At 36.9% G+C, this 18,744-nt stretch overlaps 1 protein-coding gene across 2 annotated transcripts in view; it reads right to left on the bottom strand.

Moving 5' to 3' along the window:
- Positions 1-624: 624 nt before the first annotated feature.
- The window catches only part of MFSD6 (major facilitator superfamily domain containing 6), a 51,590-nt gene continuing 33,470 nt past the window's right edge, over positions 625-18,744 (bottom strand). Inside the window, exons 1-5 of one of the 2 annotated variants that reach the window (XM_063074598.1) lie at positions 13,076-13,091; positions 5,202-5,363; positions 4,215-4,313; positions 2,771-3,051; positions 625-822 (exon numbers count right to left, since the gene is read on the bottom strand). In XM_063074598.1, coding sequence (XP_062930668.1) covers positions 625-822; positions 2,771-3,051; positions 4,215-4,313; positions 5,202-5,363; positions 13,076-13,091 — 756 coding nt within the window. Of the gene's footprint in view, positions 823-2,770; positions 3,052-4,214; positions 4,314-5,201; positions 5,364-13,075; positions 13,092-18,744 lie in introns of those variants that run through there. The other variant, XM_063074589.1, reaches the window with a different exon arrangement.

Raw genomic sequence — 18,744 nt, 5'->3', positions numbered from 1 at the left:
GACTGACTATTTTCATTATATACCACATACATATAAAAATATATTTGCTAGAGATATGCAAAGTTTCTGATGAAACTTAACTTTTTTTTAGACAAAAACATGCTACTAACTTTTATCTGGTTACTTTTTAAATAGTTCTTGTAAATTTTTAAATGGTTTTCTTCTACAGAAACAAAATTTATTATGGGCGTATTGTTTCTTCCCAGTTTTCATTAAGAATCAAATAATTAGAATAAATAATCAGAAGAAAGAAATTTTATCAACATTCACCTTGGAACACTTTCATTCCCTCCACTTAGTGTAACTACTAGTTTCAACTCTTACTGCACTGGCAGAGAAGTTCTGTCCTCCTTAGTTTAACCTAACCAGTCAAAGAACTGAGAGTCCTCACTGACATCCTTTTCCCTTCTGTACTTCCAATGAGATTATGAAGTTGACCTTTTCCTGCCAATATGTACTGTAGCTCCTGTGTGTGTGTTTCCATGTTAATGAGTTTAGATACTTAGAAGCGTATGCAGTGCTGTGCTCCTCTGGGGGAAGCATGTCCTGGCTTGGGGGCCTTGCCCTCTGTGTCCTGGCCGAGGAGCCCAATTCCATGCAGGGTGTAAGATGAGCAGGACGCCCTCAGTGTCCTCCTGCGGCAGGCTGAGCCTGCTGCCCGGCACTCTTCTCCACGCGTGGATCCACACTGGGTTGAGTGGGGCTGTTCTGTGTCTGGTCTGCATTAGGGGATGGCTGGTCTCTAGATGGGTCAGGGTGAGTCTCACATGCAATGGGATGGGCTTTACCAGCTGGAGAATTTTCCTGATTCTCACTGGTCCCCTGGAAGGAAAAAACAGAAGATACCCCACAGTCAGTGATAGCAGATAAATCCAACTTTTTGTATATGCTTTTAAGTAAGATAATGAAACAAGGGGAAATCATCCTGAAGTGCCCATTTCAGGGGCCAGTGATAGAGGAATAAGGATAGAATGTCTTACCTTTCATCTCTTTTCCAATGTGTAACTGCCAGAGCCGCATGAAAAACATAAACACTATGAGCAGATGTACCGTATGGATAAAGGACTGTTACTACTAGGCAAACAATTTACATCAGCAAATATTTACAAGCACCCCCAGCCACATGGCAAGTCACTGGGCAAGCAACAGGGAATAACTGAAACTCAGGCCACTTGCTAAGACCATAGAACTCAAGAGCTGGAAGACACTGTCTAACAGTAAATAAAGGATTCCTGGCTTTAGAGACACGACCAGGAAAAGAAAGTCCTATAATTAAGAGTACTAATATATACTTGGGATTTCAAAATAGACTACAAGTTAAGGAAGAGAGAACATCCACATAAAGAGAATGTAAACAAGCACTTATGTAACCACCTCTAAGTGACTGTCACTATACATACTTGCTCTAGTACATCACCCACAGCAATTTCTGTAAAGTGCCATATTGGTTTTACAAGCCAGGAAATGTTTTTTTTAAAAATGGATTTTTCTCTGAGTTAGTACCCATCACTTCCAATAGGTGAGCACCAAAAAAATGTTTTATTTCTGTGACTGATTCTAAAATGACTTCTTAAGAATAACTATGCCATACCTTCCAGTTTTTACTAATCTTAACATGCCAGAAAAAAAATTTTAATGCTACTTAGGCCTAACAGGCTTCTGTGGACATGAGGATGAGTATGCAAAGTAACGAAAACATTATCACTCAAGCAGCAGATATCCCTTCTCTTGCTTCGCCTCTCTGCATCAAGGTATTAAAATCTCTATGTGCTTCCCCCACCGTGATATCTATTTCTTGACTGAGCAGAGAACTCATGTGAATTTATTATCTTGATAAATAAACAGTCATGCATGGACCGGCATGCATATGGTTATCAGTGAAGAATCAGATTTGATTTAAAATATATAAAGATTTTGTTAGTTTACAAAGTCAAGACAAATTTAATTAAGGTAGCTCAACAAATTTTCTAAAAGGTAAATTACCCAAATACCCTTTATTTTTTAGTCTTTTCCCTTTATTTTTTTCCTGATGTGTCCTCTGAAGCAACTCTAGATACACAGCTAACATAACAAGTAAAAGGGAGTGATTAACATAAAAAGGGGGGAAGTGGATTTAGAAGTCACACTCATTTTCCAACATCAGGACACAGCTGTAGTTACGTAAATACCCACACTGTTTTATCAACATGATTTGACTTTACTCAGGAGTGACCACCTCTATAGGGACAAGAAAAATCAGACTTTTAAATTTATTTTTCAGTTGAGGCCACCCACAAAACCATTCTTCCATTGAGTCACGTGTCCTATCAGACCCAGTGGCTCAGGCTGTTAATTAATTAATTCAACAAATATTCATTGTGGTCCTATTATATATTACATAATTCCCCACTAGAATTCTGGAATTACAGAGATTTATAAATATGGTCCTCAAAGGCAAGAGCCATATATTTTCACTAACTGGTATCCATCAACACTAAAATTTTAAAGAAATATACAAGATCAGAATGTACTGTTTATTTCTTCCAAGTAGTACTGTCTCCTCTGTGAAGCCTTCCTGAACTCCATAAGGCAGAATTTTCCCTCTATGGGACCTTGTACACATCTCTATAATGCAGTTATCACAGAACACTGAAATTATTTGTATGTCTATTTCCCATATCAGACTTTCGATAAATCTTGTTGGATGAACAATGAATAATTAGAACAGGCGAGCCCACTTAAGGACTCTTCAGTGACAGGTAATATTGCGAGCCCAGCAGAGGAACTTTACCTGCAAAGGCTGTATCTCAGAAGCACGGTTGTCTCTTGTTAGTTGCATCATCTCTTTAATTTGGTAGAGCGCGTAGACAAAGGTCACCCAGGGAGAAGAGCTGACCCCCCAGGCTGGTTTGTTCACATCCTCCTGTTCTTCCTGGTGCTTGGTTTTCTTGGGCGGAAGTCTAGGCTCAATGCGTGGCATGACATCTTCTGTCTGTTGCTGTACCAAGTCGATGGTTGCTATGGGAACGGGACTGGAGGGAACAGGAATCCTTTCTGCCAACATTGTCTTGTCTGGAGAGAAAATAATGCTTAAATAATTTGTCAGGTTTTCTACATATTTAAACAAAGTTTAAAAATTTAAAAAACTGACAATTCCATAAGAACATTCTAATGTGCATGGCAACATTAATTTCTGTTTACCAAGGACGACTTTACTTGGTGCAAATACTGAGCAAGTGAACATGATTTTTATCTTTCAGCCTCTCCTTATAAAGCTTAATCTTTTTTTTTTTTTTTTACTTCATCTGTTTTTCATTTAACTTAGATATAACATCTGTGGGGCATAGGTTATAGTGAATGTTGCCTTACACCCACATTTGCAGGATTGCAATTTTAAAGATATACATCAAGACAGGAAAAAAACACGATAGCTGTTTTTTATGGGTCTTTTATAGACCGCATGGACTGAAGCTGTGTAAGAGAGATGATCCAGTGAGAATTATAAAAGAACAAAAATGAGAAAAACCAGTATTGGTCAATCTGAATAACTCTCTGGGATTAAAATCTGTCTCTGGTGTTTCTGTAACAAGCTAGTTTTTCTCTTAACAGAAGCACTTCAGGTACTTGAGGCCAATGCTCCTCAAAGGATAGGACACCCAAAGAAGATGAGGCCTGTTCTGGGACCAAAGTGCTGAGCAAGAATACTTTTATTCTACTGGTTGACCTTTTTCATTAAAAAGTTGATTCATCTTGGTCTCGTGTATACATCATAGTTAATATAACTTCCCTTTTATAAAACGATTTTATTAAAGGCCATGTCTGGTTCAGGGAAAACTTCACTTTTCAGGTTTAGCCCCCCTTTTTCCCCCCAAATGAAGGTAAAGGCATAGAAATTTCAATACCACTCCCTATCCCTACTAGTAGAATTACTGAATAGCCTTTTATGTATTTGACTTAAATTTGAAATCCCCTTAGAATATCAGAGAAATTTAAAACTAATACTTTGCCAGTAAAAAACAAAAGAAAACCCCAAGCTACTGAAAATAACCTCTTTTCAACATAGTAGGTGGCTTTTCTCTAACAACAGTACATGAGTTCATCGATACAGCCCTGAAAATCTAGCCAAGTAGGCCTGTTGTACACTCTGTTACTACTTCTGGGTTTCTGAGGGGCATGTGTAGAATTCCCCATGGCTTGAACTGTTAGCACCGTCAAGGAAGAATGGGAATGTTTACCTTCATCCTCTTCTGGCACTGCCAGCCACTGGATCAGGGCAAAGAGCAGAAGGATTACCAGGCAGGCCATGCCAATTCCTCGGAAGGTCGCAGCAGCCCCTGTGAAAACAAACAGAGCACTCCACAGAGTAATTCCAGGAAATGCAGATAGCCCTCATCCATAACTGTCCATGTTCTCATGAAGCTGAAGGCAAAGGATGAACCAGAGGAAAGTGGCTGCCCATTAGCTCTATATAATGGGAAAAGCACAGGGGTGGGTAGGTGTCAGAAGACCCAGATGCTGGTATTGGATCTATTGTTGATCAATTATAAAATTGCTTTTATAAAGGATTGTCTGAGTGCCTTTCACCATGATACACAAAATTCAGTAGTGCTCTCCTCTTCATAAAGATCATTTACCTGACTACTAACAAACAGCTGTATTAATCTGCAGTTGGAAGAGCAGAGCTCAAATAGTGTTATAAATTCACACATCCCTGAGCCCACCTTCCATAGATGGCTGAGCAGTCAAGATCCCTGGGGCAGAATAATCTCATTTTCAACCCAGCCCTTATATTCTTAGTAAGAGAGATCAGACAAGGCAGATAGATTCTGTTATCACGGATGCAGTGACATTACCAGTGATATTTTTCCAGTTCAAAATCTCTTGATGGAATAACACTGGTGAATTTTCTTTAGCATTATTATCAGCGGGTTTAGGGTACTTTATTCACACTAAAATCACATATGCTTATTCCCTTGTTTGGCTCCTGTGAGGTATCTGTCTAGCATCTCTAAGCTGTTTGTCAGAGGAGTGTGCACAGTTACAGGCTGCCCCTAATCACTTTAATATTTCCAATTATGACTACCAGGACATGTAGAAAGAGAACATGGATACTGGAGTTTAGCTTCTGGTGATCTTCAGGAGTAATCGGATTTCTCAGTTTATTGAGGTGTGGATGAAAAATGATTTTTCATGAAAAAAAAGGAAAAAATAGCGATTCTTACCAAAATAATTGACTAAAACGCCTCCGATCATGGCACCACAGCCTCTCCCCAGACCCAGGTGAAGGCCCTGCAGGATGCCCTGGGCAGACGTCCTCAGCTCAGGAGGGACGGCCGCACTGAGGTAAGAAATGCATGCTGCCCAGATGGCCGCGTGTGTCACTCCTAAAGAGGAAGAAGAGTGGGGGTGCTGACTGTCTGGTCAGCACTCCGAAGGTCATTCTTTTCTAGAATGTGAATTATTTACTTAACTAGGTACCTATTTTTTTTACCATTTCAACTTTTTAATTGTACACTTTTAAGAACACTTAAAACATTGTAAAGCCATCACCACCATCCACCTCCAGAACTTTTTCATCATCCCAAACAAAAACTCTACCCATTAAACAATAATACCCATTCACCCCTCGCCCCAAACCCTGGCAACCGCCATTCTATTTTCTTTCTCTGTGAATTTGACTACACTGAGTTCCTCATGTATGTGAAATCATATAGTCTTCGTCCTTTTGTGTCTGGCTTATTCCACTTAGCATAATGTCCTCAAGGTTTATCCATCTGTAGCATGTGTCAGAGTGTGACTCTATTGTACGTATATATCACATTTTGTTCATCCATTTGGGCTGGTTCCAACTCTTGGCTATTGTAAATAGTGCTATAATAAACACTGGAGTACAGGTATCCTTTCAGCATGATGATTTCCATTCCTCTGGGTATATTCCTAGCAGTGGAATAGCTGGGTCATATGGTAGATCTATCTGTAATTGTATGAGGAACCTCCAAACCATTTTCCATAAAGGCTGCACCATTTTGCAGTCCCACCAACAGTAGAGTTCCTTTTTCTTTGCAACCTCGCCAGCATTTATCATTCTCAGTCTTTTGGATATTAGCCATCCTAACTGGAATGAGATGGTATCTCAATGTGGTTTTGATTTGCATTTCCCAAACGCTCAGTGGTGTTGAGCATTTTTTTTCATGTGTCTGTTGGCCATTCATATATCTTCCTTTGAGAAATGCCTATTCAGTTCCTTTGCCCATTTTTTAATTGGGTTATTTGTTTTTTTGCTATAAAGTTGTTTGAGTTCCTTGTATATTCTGGATATTAATTCTTTGTCAGATGTATATTTTGCAAATATTTTCTCCCACTCTGTTTGTTGTCTTTTCACTCTGTTGATTGTTTCTTTTGCTGTGCAGAAGCTTTTTAGTTTGATATAATCCCATCTGTTTATTTTTCCTTTGGTTGCCTGTGCTTTTGGGGTCATATTCATGAAGTCTGTACCCATCCCTACTTCCTGGAGTGTTTCCCCTATGTTTTAAGGAGTTTTATTGTTTCAGGATGTATATGTAATTCTTTAATCCATTTTGAATTGATTTTGGTACATGGTGAGAGGTATGGGTCTAGTTTCATTCTCCTACATTTGAATACCCAGTTTTCCCAGCACCATTTGCTGAAGAGGCAGTCTCTTCCCCAGTGTGTAGACTTGGTGCCTTTGTCAAAGATCAGATGGCTGTAGGTGTATGGGTTGATTCTGGGTTCTCTATTCTAGTCCATTGATCTGTGTCTGTTTTTATGCCAGTACCATGCTGTTTTGGTTATTGTAGCTTTGTGGTATAGTTTAAAGTCAGGTAGTGTTATGCCTCCAGCTTTATTTTTTTTTTGCTCACAATTGCTTTGGCTATGCATGGTCTTTTGTTACTCTGCATAAATGTCTAGGTAGTTTTTTACATTACTGAGAAAAATGTTATTGGAATTTTGATGGGGATTGCATTGAATCTGTAGATCACTTTGGGTAATATGGACATTTTCACAATGTTAATTCTTCTGATCCAAGAGCATGGGATATCTTTCCATCTTCTAGTGTCCTCTTTAATTTCAACAGTGGTTTGTAGTTCTCTTGGTAGAGATTTTTCACATCCTTGGTTAACTTTATTCCTAAGTATTTTATTTTTTTGGTGGCTATTGTAAATGGGCAGGCTTTCTTGATTTCTTTTTCTGCATGTTCACTGTTGGAGTATAGAAATTCTACTGATTTTTGTGTGTTGATTTTGTATCCTGCAACTTTGCTGAAATCATTTATCAACTAAGAGTTTTTTTTGTAGAGGCTTTAGGCTGTTCAATATATAGGATCATCTCATCTGCAAACAGGGACAGTTTGACTTCATCTTTTCCAATCTGGATGCCCTTTATCTCCTTCTCTTCTCTGATTGCTCTGGCTGGTACTCCCAACGCTATGTTGAATAGGAGTGGTGAGAGTGGGCACTGTTATCTAGTTCCTGAGCTTTTCCCCATTCAGGATGATATTGGCAGTGGGCTTATCATATATGGCTTTAATTGTGTTGAGATTCTTTCCATCTATACCTAACTTGTAGGGAGTCTTTACCATGAATGAATGTTGAATTTTGTCAAATGCTTTTTCACTGTCTATAGAGATGATCAAATATCTCCACATTCTCACCAGAACTTATTTTGTTTTTGTTTTAATAATAGCAATCCTAATGAGTATGAAGTAATATCTAATTGTCTTTTTGATTTACCTTCCCCAAATGACTGGTGATGTTCGGTATCTTTTAATGTACTTATTGGCCATTTGTATGTCTTCTTTGGAGAAATGTCTATTCTAGTCCTTTGCCCATTTTTGAACTGGTTTTGTTGCTGAACTGTAGGAGTTCATTATATATTCTGGGTATTCATCCCTTATTGGGTACCTACTTTGATATTAAGATTATTTTCATTTTTTCCCCTTATAATTAGCACCGTGGTTAACATTTTTGGAGATACAGTTTTTTACATACCTTCTAAGGTATTTATTTACACTGGCTATAATTTTACAAGTAAGGTTAATGATTCAAAGGATATAGCAATTTTTTGCTTTTTAATATATAGTTGCAATTTGTTTTCCAAAACAGTGTAGAGACAATTTGTAATGCCTCACTACCAGTTTCATTATATCTTCACCATTTGTTAGGCAGCAGGGAGGATGGAGATATCAAGTAAAAAAAAAAAAAAGGTCAAAAGGTCATTTTAATATATAGCAACTGTGCACCATCTGGATTAAAATCATTAAGGCACTGCTTTAAATGTAATAAAAAGATTTTTTATTTAATTGAGATGTATTGATTGTACATATTTATAGGGTACGGTGTTATATTTCAATACATGTATAGAATGTGTAGTGATAAAATCAGGGTAGTTAGCAAACTCATCATCATAAAAATTTATTTCTTTGTGATAAGAACGTTTAGGCTCCTTTCTTTTAGGCATATGACAGCATACAATAAACTATTGTTAATTATAGATGCCCAGCACTACTGTACACCAACAGAACTTGTTTTTCCCCTATCTAGCTGTAGTTTTGCATCCATTAACCAACCTTTCACTATTCTCCCTCCCCCTTCTTTTTCCCTCTCCTGCTTCCTCCCTCTAGTAACCACAGTTCTACTCTCTACTTCTAAAATTAATAAAAAGACACGTCACAACAGGTTTTATAGCTGGAGAGGATTAAGAAATCATCTGGTTCCATGTAGATTAAGTCAGGCCTCCCTCCCTAAAAAATAATCTCATTTAGAGATAATATTAACAGAAACTCTTAACCTATGTTTTGGAAAATTAAACTAAAAGATCAATATTCTTTTAAGATTTGATCTAACATTAGTTTGCTTCTGGCCAGATGGAATAACAGGGACTATATTTATCCTCTTTCTTCAAATAACTAATAAACTGGACAAAATATATGAAACAACGGTTCCCAAGACACTAGACATCAGCAACAAGGACAGTGGCCCCTGAGAGATGGGAAACAAGTGAGAAGCCCCAGCTTAGTGCCTGGTGACAGGCTGAAAGCTGCAGGCCACAGAGTAGAACCAATGTGGTGAAGACTCTAGCCAGAGTCTAGGGAGACCAAGGTGGCTAGAGTTCCAGGGCACGATATCAGAGAGGAGAGAGCTTCACAGAGAGAAAACTCCAGAGATCTACACAGGGTTCCCCTAAGGTATTCAACAGAGTACTGATCAGCAGAAGCACGTGTAGAAATTACCCAAAGCCAGGAAAGAACTACCTAAAAGTATTACAGAGAGCAGTACTCAGAACCCGTATGAGGCTGAGAATAGTACCTGTTCCCACCAGCCAACCTGGGAAAACTCATGATTCCTGGGATTGATAGAGTACTCAAAAGGGTCTTGTGTTAGAATTATGAAATTCTTAGCCCTAGACTGAACACTGCCCTGGTCTCACCTAAGTAACCTTAAAAGCAAGACCCAAAAGGATCATTTTATCTATCTATCTCCAAGTAACTTAGCTTTGTCCCAGAACAAAGCTCAAGAATATTTATAGGAAAACAAAAATATCCAGTACTCAACAAGGTGAAGTTCACAATGTCTGCCATATAATCAAATATTACCAGGGATGATCTTACTTAAGAAGATCAGTAATGAAATAAACATTATTTTTACTGGATATATTAGATTATATGCCTCACAGCTGACTGAGAAACATTGAAATAATTTTCTTAGGCCTTACATATATTTCATTTGGTCATCATTTCAACTAGGTTATTTTCTACCCAGAAAAATGGACTAGTATTTTACTAGATGATTAGCAGTAGCATGCCTTATCTGTTTAAGCAACTGCAAAACTCAAGATAATGCCAGCTGTCTCAGAATTGAATAATAGTTGGATAGAGTCTTAATTATGAGTGCTGACACAATAGTATATAATGGGAACATTTTAAAATACTCTGATTTATATTATTAAAGATGATGCTAACTCGATTTCTTTTCAGATATGCATATTTTTCATTGACGACACTAGAAAAAACTCAAACAGTCCAGGAAATAAAATAATTCATTCAAAATTAATTAGATTCAATAATAAAATCCAACATAGTTTTGGAAATCATTTCATAAAGATGAATCACCAAAGACCTGAAACCATGTCAAATGGTTGTAAGTTAACTTTAATGGTGCCGCCAAATCTACTGTTATGCTTATGTCTGAACAATCGATTGCAGGATTTACAAGCAGACAAAGATGGACCTATGTATGTTGTGACCAAAACATTAAAATATATTTTTTTGTTATAATTCTAGATCAAATATAATTCTAGCAGTTATTCTTTTAACTGTGAAGGTTTGGGTATGGGTATACACAAAATCTTCCAACAATAGGGTTTCTCTTTTTTTCCTTCAAAATTCAAAGCATTTTTCTAAAACTTTGAGTCTTCTAAGATAATTAAAGCATTTCCAGCAGGATGACTTCAGTCAGGATGCTTTTAAATTATTCTTAGAATTTGCTGGCTGGTGTTAAGTGGCAGTTCTGTACAAGGTTCTCTACAGTTATATTTCTGGAGTTTCTTTATTGCTTTTTGGGACTAATTAGATTAACTGAGAACTATATTCTTTAAAGTAACTCAGGGCATTAACTAAAGGAAAAAACAGTAAAGCATATAGTAAGAGAATTTTCTCTGGTACTAAAAGTAGAAGAATGAAAGCTACTCTGCCTGTATGCTCCAACAGTTTTCAGAGAAGATATGGGATTAAAATTGATTTCTCTGAAATGACTTATTTCAAAATATCATGTCAATGGAAGAATCAATTAAATCCATCCCACTTCCTAGAAAAGAAACTTGCAAAACTAAGCAATCCATAAGGAGGGACTGGGTTAGTAACATCACCTGTGTACAAAAGACCATTATGGAGTTCTTGTTCTTAACTTGGAAATGCAACTTTCTAGTAATCTTATTAATAACCTGAAACTTTTGCCAGTGTTTTTAACTACAGTTGTCTTCTGGTTCTCTAGTTTTAAAATAGTAAAACAGCAACCTGGAAATCTAAAAACCCTTCACCATTTCCCATATTTATAAGACAAGATTAAGGAAGTCTTAGCAATTGTGCTACCTAAAACAAATTTCTTAGAAAATTGAGAGGATAAAAGATATCATAAGCTAGGAAAAGAAAATGCTTCTACATTATTTTTGTTAGGGAACTGTGAAAAAGTAATAGATGATTATTCTCTATGTGATGAAATAAGCAAATTTATTTAGTGACACGGATAAATGTGTTTATATTAGAACTACAAATTTTTTAAACTTTAAGTATGATGTAACTACACTGGTAGATGACAGTAAAAATACAAATATTTTACCCCCTGACTGATAACAGTAACAACTGTACACAAACTGAATCTCCTTGCAATATATGTTAACCCTTGCTTGGCTACTTGTCTTAAAACTACTGATATACCTTTAAGTGGTAATTCAACACCAGCTCGCTTAATAGGTGCTTAATTAATATGTTGACTGACAATGAATGACTCAAAGACCAAATAGGTCAGACAAGCTTAGCTTCTCATTCCTTCCTAACCTTTACTAGGGTCCTCAGGATTAGCTTTGAAGCCTAACAAAGAGATATTTCCACATTACCTACTGCCACGACCTTAATTATTTTGGGATAAGTTACATTTAAATAACCTTGAGATACTAAAAATAATTAACATTATTTTTTTCACTAATAATATTATTATAGCATCTTATTCTACAAGAAATTATGCTGTTTTACACAGATTATTTCATTTGTTCCTTTCAATAATAGGTACTATTTTTTCTTCATTTTCCAAAAACGCACAGAGAGATTAGAGTGCCTTGTCCAAGGTCACACGGACAACACGGTGGAACAGGATTTGAATCCAAAGTTCTGAACTTGTGTGCTTAAGTACTATACTATATGTCCTCATAACAGCTATTAAAAGTATTCTATAGTAAATGTAACCATCTACTTTGAGAGGTTTTGTTGATATTATCAAACGTGCCGTGCCCAACAATCTACCAATTTAAAAAACGGATACCTTGCTAAAATGGATCCCTTCCTAAAGAGCTGACATAGCATATATATTACCAAGTTTTTTATATGCCCCAAATAACTCTTTACCTTAAAATATTCAACACTGGTATCTGATTCTGCAACATGCATTTCAAAATTGTTCAGTCTTGGTCCACAAGAGTGCTCTAATAAATGGCATGTATGAGCAAGAAAAAAAAATCCTTTCTTCTCAAGTAGACAGCTGCTCTTTGTAAAATGCTGCTTAGCTTGGGGAAATCTCATCAAATTGGCTGGGAGGAATGAGAACTGACAAAGTACTGGGGAACTAGTATTGTTTTGTTTTGTTTTTCTTGCTTCTGCCACTTATGCTCACTGAACAAAACATAAGTATCCCCTTAGCCCTGGCACACAGAATCAACAGTGACAAAAGTTTTCCATTGAAAAACCAAAGCATACATCTGAATTAGTTTAGTGTACCTCTCAAATGCTGAGATTAAAAAAAGCTTCTGAAAGATGAACCTGGTGAAAATCATAAAAGACTGTTCTTCCTAACAAAAGGCCTCCATTGGGCAGGCAATAAAAAGAGTCTGTATTGGTTAATGCTAACTATTGTAACAGATAAACCTTGGAATCTTAGTGTTTTCACACATTAGACGTTTTCTTTTCTCACTCACATAAAATCCAATGGGCATGAGACAGGAGGAGAAGCAGCTATGCTCCATACAGTCATTCAGAGACTCAGGCTGCAGAGACTCTGCCATCTTCAACACCTGGTTACCCCAGGTATGGATATCCAGCTGACAGAGGAGGGAGAAGAGGATAGCACATGTACATTTTATGGCTCAGGTTTAGAAGTGACACACATAATTTCTGCTCAGTCTCCACTGGCCAGGATCAGTCACACAGTCATATTTAACTGTATAGGAGGCTGGGATATAGAGTCTATCTGTATGTCCATGAAGAAAAGGAAATAGGTGAATAGCAAGCCAGTCTCTCTGCTAGACTTGGGGCTACCAACAACAATGGACCTTCCTAAAATAGCAAAGGAGCCTACAGAGAGTGATGGACCTTGAAGCAGCAGCATGAAAGACTTTATATAAGCAACGTATCAATCATTGTTAAAGGCCAGCATTCCCATATCTACCACTGTACAGCACTGCAATAATCTCCTTCATGCATTCATTCAACAACATTGAGCATCTATACCTCAAAATGCTTAATTTCTCTCATACCCTGCTATACTTTGAGAATATTACAACATACAAAAAGTGTCCCCAGCCACCAGGGAGCTTATAACCTGGTAAGTGAAAAGGGGCAAGGTTTACCTGAAAGAGGAGCAGGCTGAGCTCCTTGAGGAAAACAGACATATCCAGCACCCAGCACAGGGCTTGACACAACAGCAGCTGAACAAAAGGACACTGTACTGAAACTAGGTAGACATTGGTCTGCATGTTGGGATGTAAGAAAGAAAGCATTTATGGATAAAAGGAACGCTAGGTAAGTGTAGCGGATTCAATTACATCCACCAAAACTCACGGAAGCTTGAATTGAGTCCCTCAAATTTTCTGTATTAGAAACTTGGCCCCCACTGTGACTGTTAAGAGGGTGGGAAATCCTATTATGGTAATTGAAAGGTGGAGCCTTAAAGAGGTGATTAGATTCTAGGACCAAGCCATAGTGAATGGGTTTAAAATGGTGGTCAGGGGCATAGTTCTGAGGGCTTTAAAAGAAGTGAGAGGAGAGTCTGTCTCTGTGCTTCTGCCATGTCTACCTTGTGTCACTGAAGCCACACCAAGACCTTCACCAGAAGTATTCCATGAATTTTGGAGTTCCTAGCCTCAGAAACTGTAAGCAATAAATTTCATTTTCTTTATAAAATACCAAATTCCATGTATTTTGTTATAAGCAACAGAAATGGACTCATACGGTAAGGTTGAAGAAATCTTCCAAATCCCATATATGAGTAAAAGCGGACAGAGGAAATAAAATAGTAGGCCTTTTCTATAAGCTTAACTTGCAAGTTTAAAAAAAAGAAGTGAGTTGCTTTAAAAAAAAAAAAAAAGTCTATAACTGATGCAACAATGTTTTTGGAGCCTTCACCTTCATCTTCATGAATTTTACATGCTGGCATTATGCCTTTGGCATACCTTAAATCAGATTTTAGGAGACTATCACCCAAAACTGAGTGTGTTTAATGTCAGGACTTGGCAGTACTGTATACTACATACTCAGTGTTTTCCCACATGAAGCCATACATGAGAATTGCTTTTATATCAAAGCCAGTAAAAATTTCACTTCCCCAAAGATAACTTTAAGAACAGTGTGCTCTGACTATCATGCTTCCCTTATGCTTTGGTTACCAGGCCTCAGAGCCTAATTTATGGCCAGGCTTTAATGCATAATTGCAGTTTAACCTCTTAGAACAGAATTTCTTAAATTACATTTCCCCTGGTCCTGATTTTTATTTACTTATGATTTATATTACTTTTTTGTTATTGTATATTATCTAACATTTATTAGAGGCTAACTATGTGTCAGGAACTGGGCTAAATACGTTACATGGATTAGTTTATTGAATACTCTTATCAACCTCTTCTATAGCTCAAGAGTCCGAGGGCTTAGAGAGATTATGCATCTTGCCCAAAGACATAGAGTTTATAGGTAGGAAAGCTGGAATTCAAACCTAGATAGTATAATTCAAACCTAAGCACTTTACAGTTTCTAGATTATTGCACATTTTGGTAAGCCGCCTGAACTAACTTATAGACTGAGGTGGGCATAGAGAATGAGATGGGAATGTAAGTACATGATCAAAATACACTGATGTTTTTAGAGATGTGCCACAGATGGCAAGATGTCATCCTAGGAAGAGCTATCATATTGAAGGTTCAGCTTTTAAATTGGGTTTTCAAGTTTTCTTCAGATGTATATAAATTTTTGAGATAGAATTTCCCATATTATTCAAGAGATTTAAAAATTAGAAAACACCAACTATAGTAATGATACAGAGGACTGTAAAATCAAATAACAAGCATTTATAATATATCTTCCTATTGTATATCTCTGAATTCAAAAAGCATAAGCATGGTCCTTGTGGTCAAGGGTTTAAACTAAGTTAGGAAATAAAACTAGTATTTGTAAAATAATTGGGGACTATTAAGTGCTAAACCAGAACTAAATGTGGGATGTGATTGCCAGAAAAGGATTTTTGGACCAGAAGACATTTCTAGTGAAATCTAAATGGACAAAAGAAATTCTATTTTGAAGAAAATGTTTTATAAGAACATTCAGTAACTGTAAAACATGGGGTGGCAAAGAAAAAAATTGCTGTATTACAATTTATAAGACTATTCTGATTAAAAATTAATTTTAACAGTAACACTAATGACTTTCGTATGCCAATTTATCAATTTAAATGCTTAACTTAGGGCATTTGTCTACATTACATATCCATGTAGCAAGTTAATTGTGTTTCAAGGGATAGGCCAGACAGAAAATTTCCAATATGAATGATAATAGATTGGAATCATATCTAGAATTTCCACTGTCAGATAATGGCTGCATATTTCTTCATGCTCTTAGAGCAGAACATAAGAGAAGGAAAAACATGGTTCCCACTCAGCTGAATAGGCAAGCTAAATAAGACAGAGTAAGGCTTCATAAATGTCAGCTCAAGCCCGCCTATTGGTGACATTAAAAAGCCATTTTTCATCAGAATCTCAACCCAGCTCCCACTGGTAGAATATCCTACAGACAGGTAGCTGACCCAGACCTCAGTCTCCCCTCAGTGTTGAAGCCATTCATTCAAGTGACTCTAAAGGACTTCTTTAGTTATAGCAGCCCCTGGGCTGGCTTTACTCTCCACAAATGCATTTTAATAGTAAGAATAATCTCAATCACATTCATCTCTGAGTTTTGCTAGCATTCACAACCGATATCTGCATAGGAAGGAGCATAACAAATGAACTGAGCTTGATTTTTATCCAATGTCTATATTCCTGGTTGCAATCATGAAGGTTTAAATGTTTTTTGTATAAAAGTAAAAGAGAAAATTTCTATGGGTTCTTTAAATGAAATCTTGAAAAATAAATATAAACTAGTTCCTCACCGCCACCACCACCATCCAGCAATGTTTTTAGGCATTTAGACCCACCGTCTCTTTTTAAAATAAGTTGAAGAGTCCTTTTGGGCAAGAAATATGTCCTCTGCTACTTTATATGGTGCCATTCGTTGCCTTATAAATTGTAATAGAGCAATTTTATTCTGTGCCACCCCATGTTTTACCATTACCAAAAGTTCTTATAAAACATTTTCTTCAAAATAGAAATTATTTTGTCGACTTAGAATTTATTAGAAATGTCTTCTGGTTCAGGAATCCTTTTCTGACAATCACATCACACACTTAGCTCTCACTTTTCTGAATTGTTCTCATTATGGACTGTGTTACTTAGTTTAGCACTTAATCATTCCACCATTAGTTACATGCCACTCAAAAAAGGAAGGGATGGGCGCCAGAGATAGGGAATAGAGCACATCTCTTGTGTTCCTCCCCTTCAGCTGCCCACTAGGGAGTACTAGTTCTCATGATGGTGTGGGGATGAAGAACTGAAAGGATGAAGAGACAGACTTTACTTACATCTTTTTAAGAAGACCCTCTTGTGTGGGGCTGGTTGGGAATCAAAGAATGGACGTGCTGCTGCTTGTTCAGTGTCAAAGATCGTCAATGATGAGGGACAACATCCCACTTCCCAACCTTCCCCTTCCCAAGACTTTAGTAATCATCAGGTAACATTTCCAGTCAAGAAATTAAGGAGTATCTATTGTGACAGTGGGCTTGTCCCATAATTAAATCATTCAGTTTTGTTATAATCATTTCCTGCGTAAGTCTCCTTTAAGAACAGGGAATTTAAAGTCTTCTGGACAAGCCTTGTAAAGGTAGAAGAATCCAGACTAGCAAAACAAACCTTTTTGGTCAGAAGTGTATCCTGTGACACAGGATTTATTCCACATGCATGATCCACTGTTTTCTGTGGGGAGGGCATGGGTCAAACAAAGGCAAGGGATTTTGTTTTTGTTGTACAGCCGAAATACTCAGCACTCACTTCTGCCAGGGAATGAAACCATCTCCTCTAGCTTTTGAAACAAAGAGCTCTGTGGAAACTGGTCACAGAGCCCTCTGTTGGACTAGATGACTTTATTTACAGATCCTCTTTTTCGCATGCTTCAGATAAGTAACTAGCGCAGGGGGAAATAAAATGAAACAGAAGTATAAATTGTAGCCTGCCACGGGAAGCAAAATTCCTGTTTAGATTCAGAACATGGCCAGCTCCCTAAATCCTAGGATAGATAATATGCCCTGAGGTGCATACAAGTATTATAAAAATATGTTCTGGTTTGGCAGCTTGAAATGATAAATGCACTGAGCCCTAGCCACGGCACACCATTTATGTTCTCTGAAGATACCATTCTGTGTTCCTTATGTGCTTTGGCATATGACTCTTTCCTATGCCAGAATGCCCACACTTTTTAGACCACATGCTGGATTTCTATCTGCCCTTCAAAATCCAGCTATGTGATTTCCTTACAGAATTTTTCAATAAAATTTCATCCTCCCACACCCTACTTCAAAAGCTAATTATTTCCTCCACCAAGCTCCTTGTCTGTTATCTAGTACATTTTTCTATGATTCCATCTAACACACTGTGTAGTAATTACGTGTTTACACATCTGGCTTCCAGAACAGATGGTAAGACCTTGGGGCCTGAGTTAATTTTTTTTTTATTACATTCCCAGCAACCAGCAAGCTGCCTGGCTCTGAGTAGCCATTTAATACATCCTCAATAAACTAACAGGAAAAAAAGAATTTTAAAATTCATAACAGCATTTATTTTCCCCTCTCATGTAATTCTTCTGTTGTTCCTTTAACCATTTCATGGATACTCTTTCTTGAGTCACGCAAACTGTCCTTTTCCATGTAATTCATATTAAATTAAAAGGAGAAAAGGATATATGCATATATTATTACAATATGCTTTCTTTTCTGTAGGCATACAAATCTTTATTTATAGAGTTTGCACACTTTTGCTCACCAATAAACAAAGCAATTAAACCAGGAAAGGATAGAACAGTAACTAAAGGTAAGAAATCCTAAGAATTGTGTTGCATAGACCTTGTTATTGCACGATTCCTTCCTGTAGTTCATGTTTAGTGCTTTGTTATTCTTAAATAACACAATGCTGAGATGTGTGCCTCACCTCAAGACCCTTCCAGAGTTCTAATTACTACAAACAACAATTTCTTATTATAAGAAAAATTTCCATTTTCTGTATTTTTGTAAACAAAATCTCCTTTCACCTATTACACCATTGTATGAGACCTAAGAAAAGCACCTTTAAAGTGTGCATACATTTGAATTTTATAATTATAAGGTAAATATAAATTATATCCCCTTTCATTTAGGATAAGTTCTTTTTTTCATTGCCACGACTGGATTTGATTAAGGAGCTTGCATTTTGTACACTCTGTTTAGACGGGTAATTGTGAATCTTATCTTAAAAGATTGAAATCTTCAATCTTTCATCATGATAAGAAATTAATTATGTTGATTATACTTCATTTGGATCCTTAGGATTAGGGAAAATAATAATGGAAATCTATAAAGCTAATGAAATTGTATATAATCACAGACTGTTTAGTACAATTAATCATTTAGAAGCCTGATGGCTTACATGACAGGA

Source organism: Cynocephalus volans, chromosome 1 (genome assembly GCF_027409185.1).
Source record: "Cynocephalus volans isolate mCynVol1 chromosome 1, mCynVol1.pri, whole genome shotgun sequence".
Taxonomy (NCBI): Eukaryota; Metazoa; Chordata; class Mammalia; order Dermoptera; family Cynocephalidae; genus Cynocephalus; species Cynocephalus volans.
The sequence above is the reverse complement of the archived record's forward strand: the minus strand, read 5'-3'. Positions and strand labels throughout refer to the sequence as shown.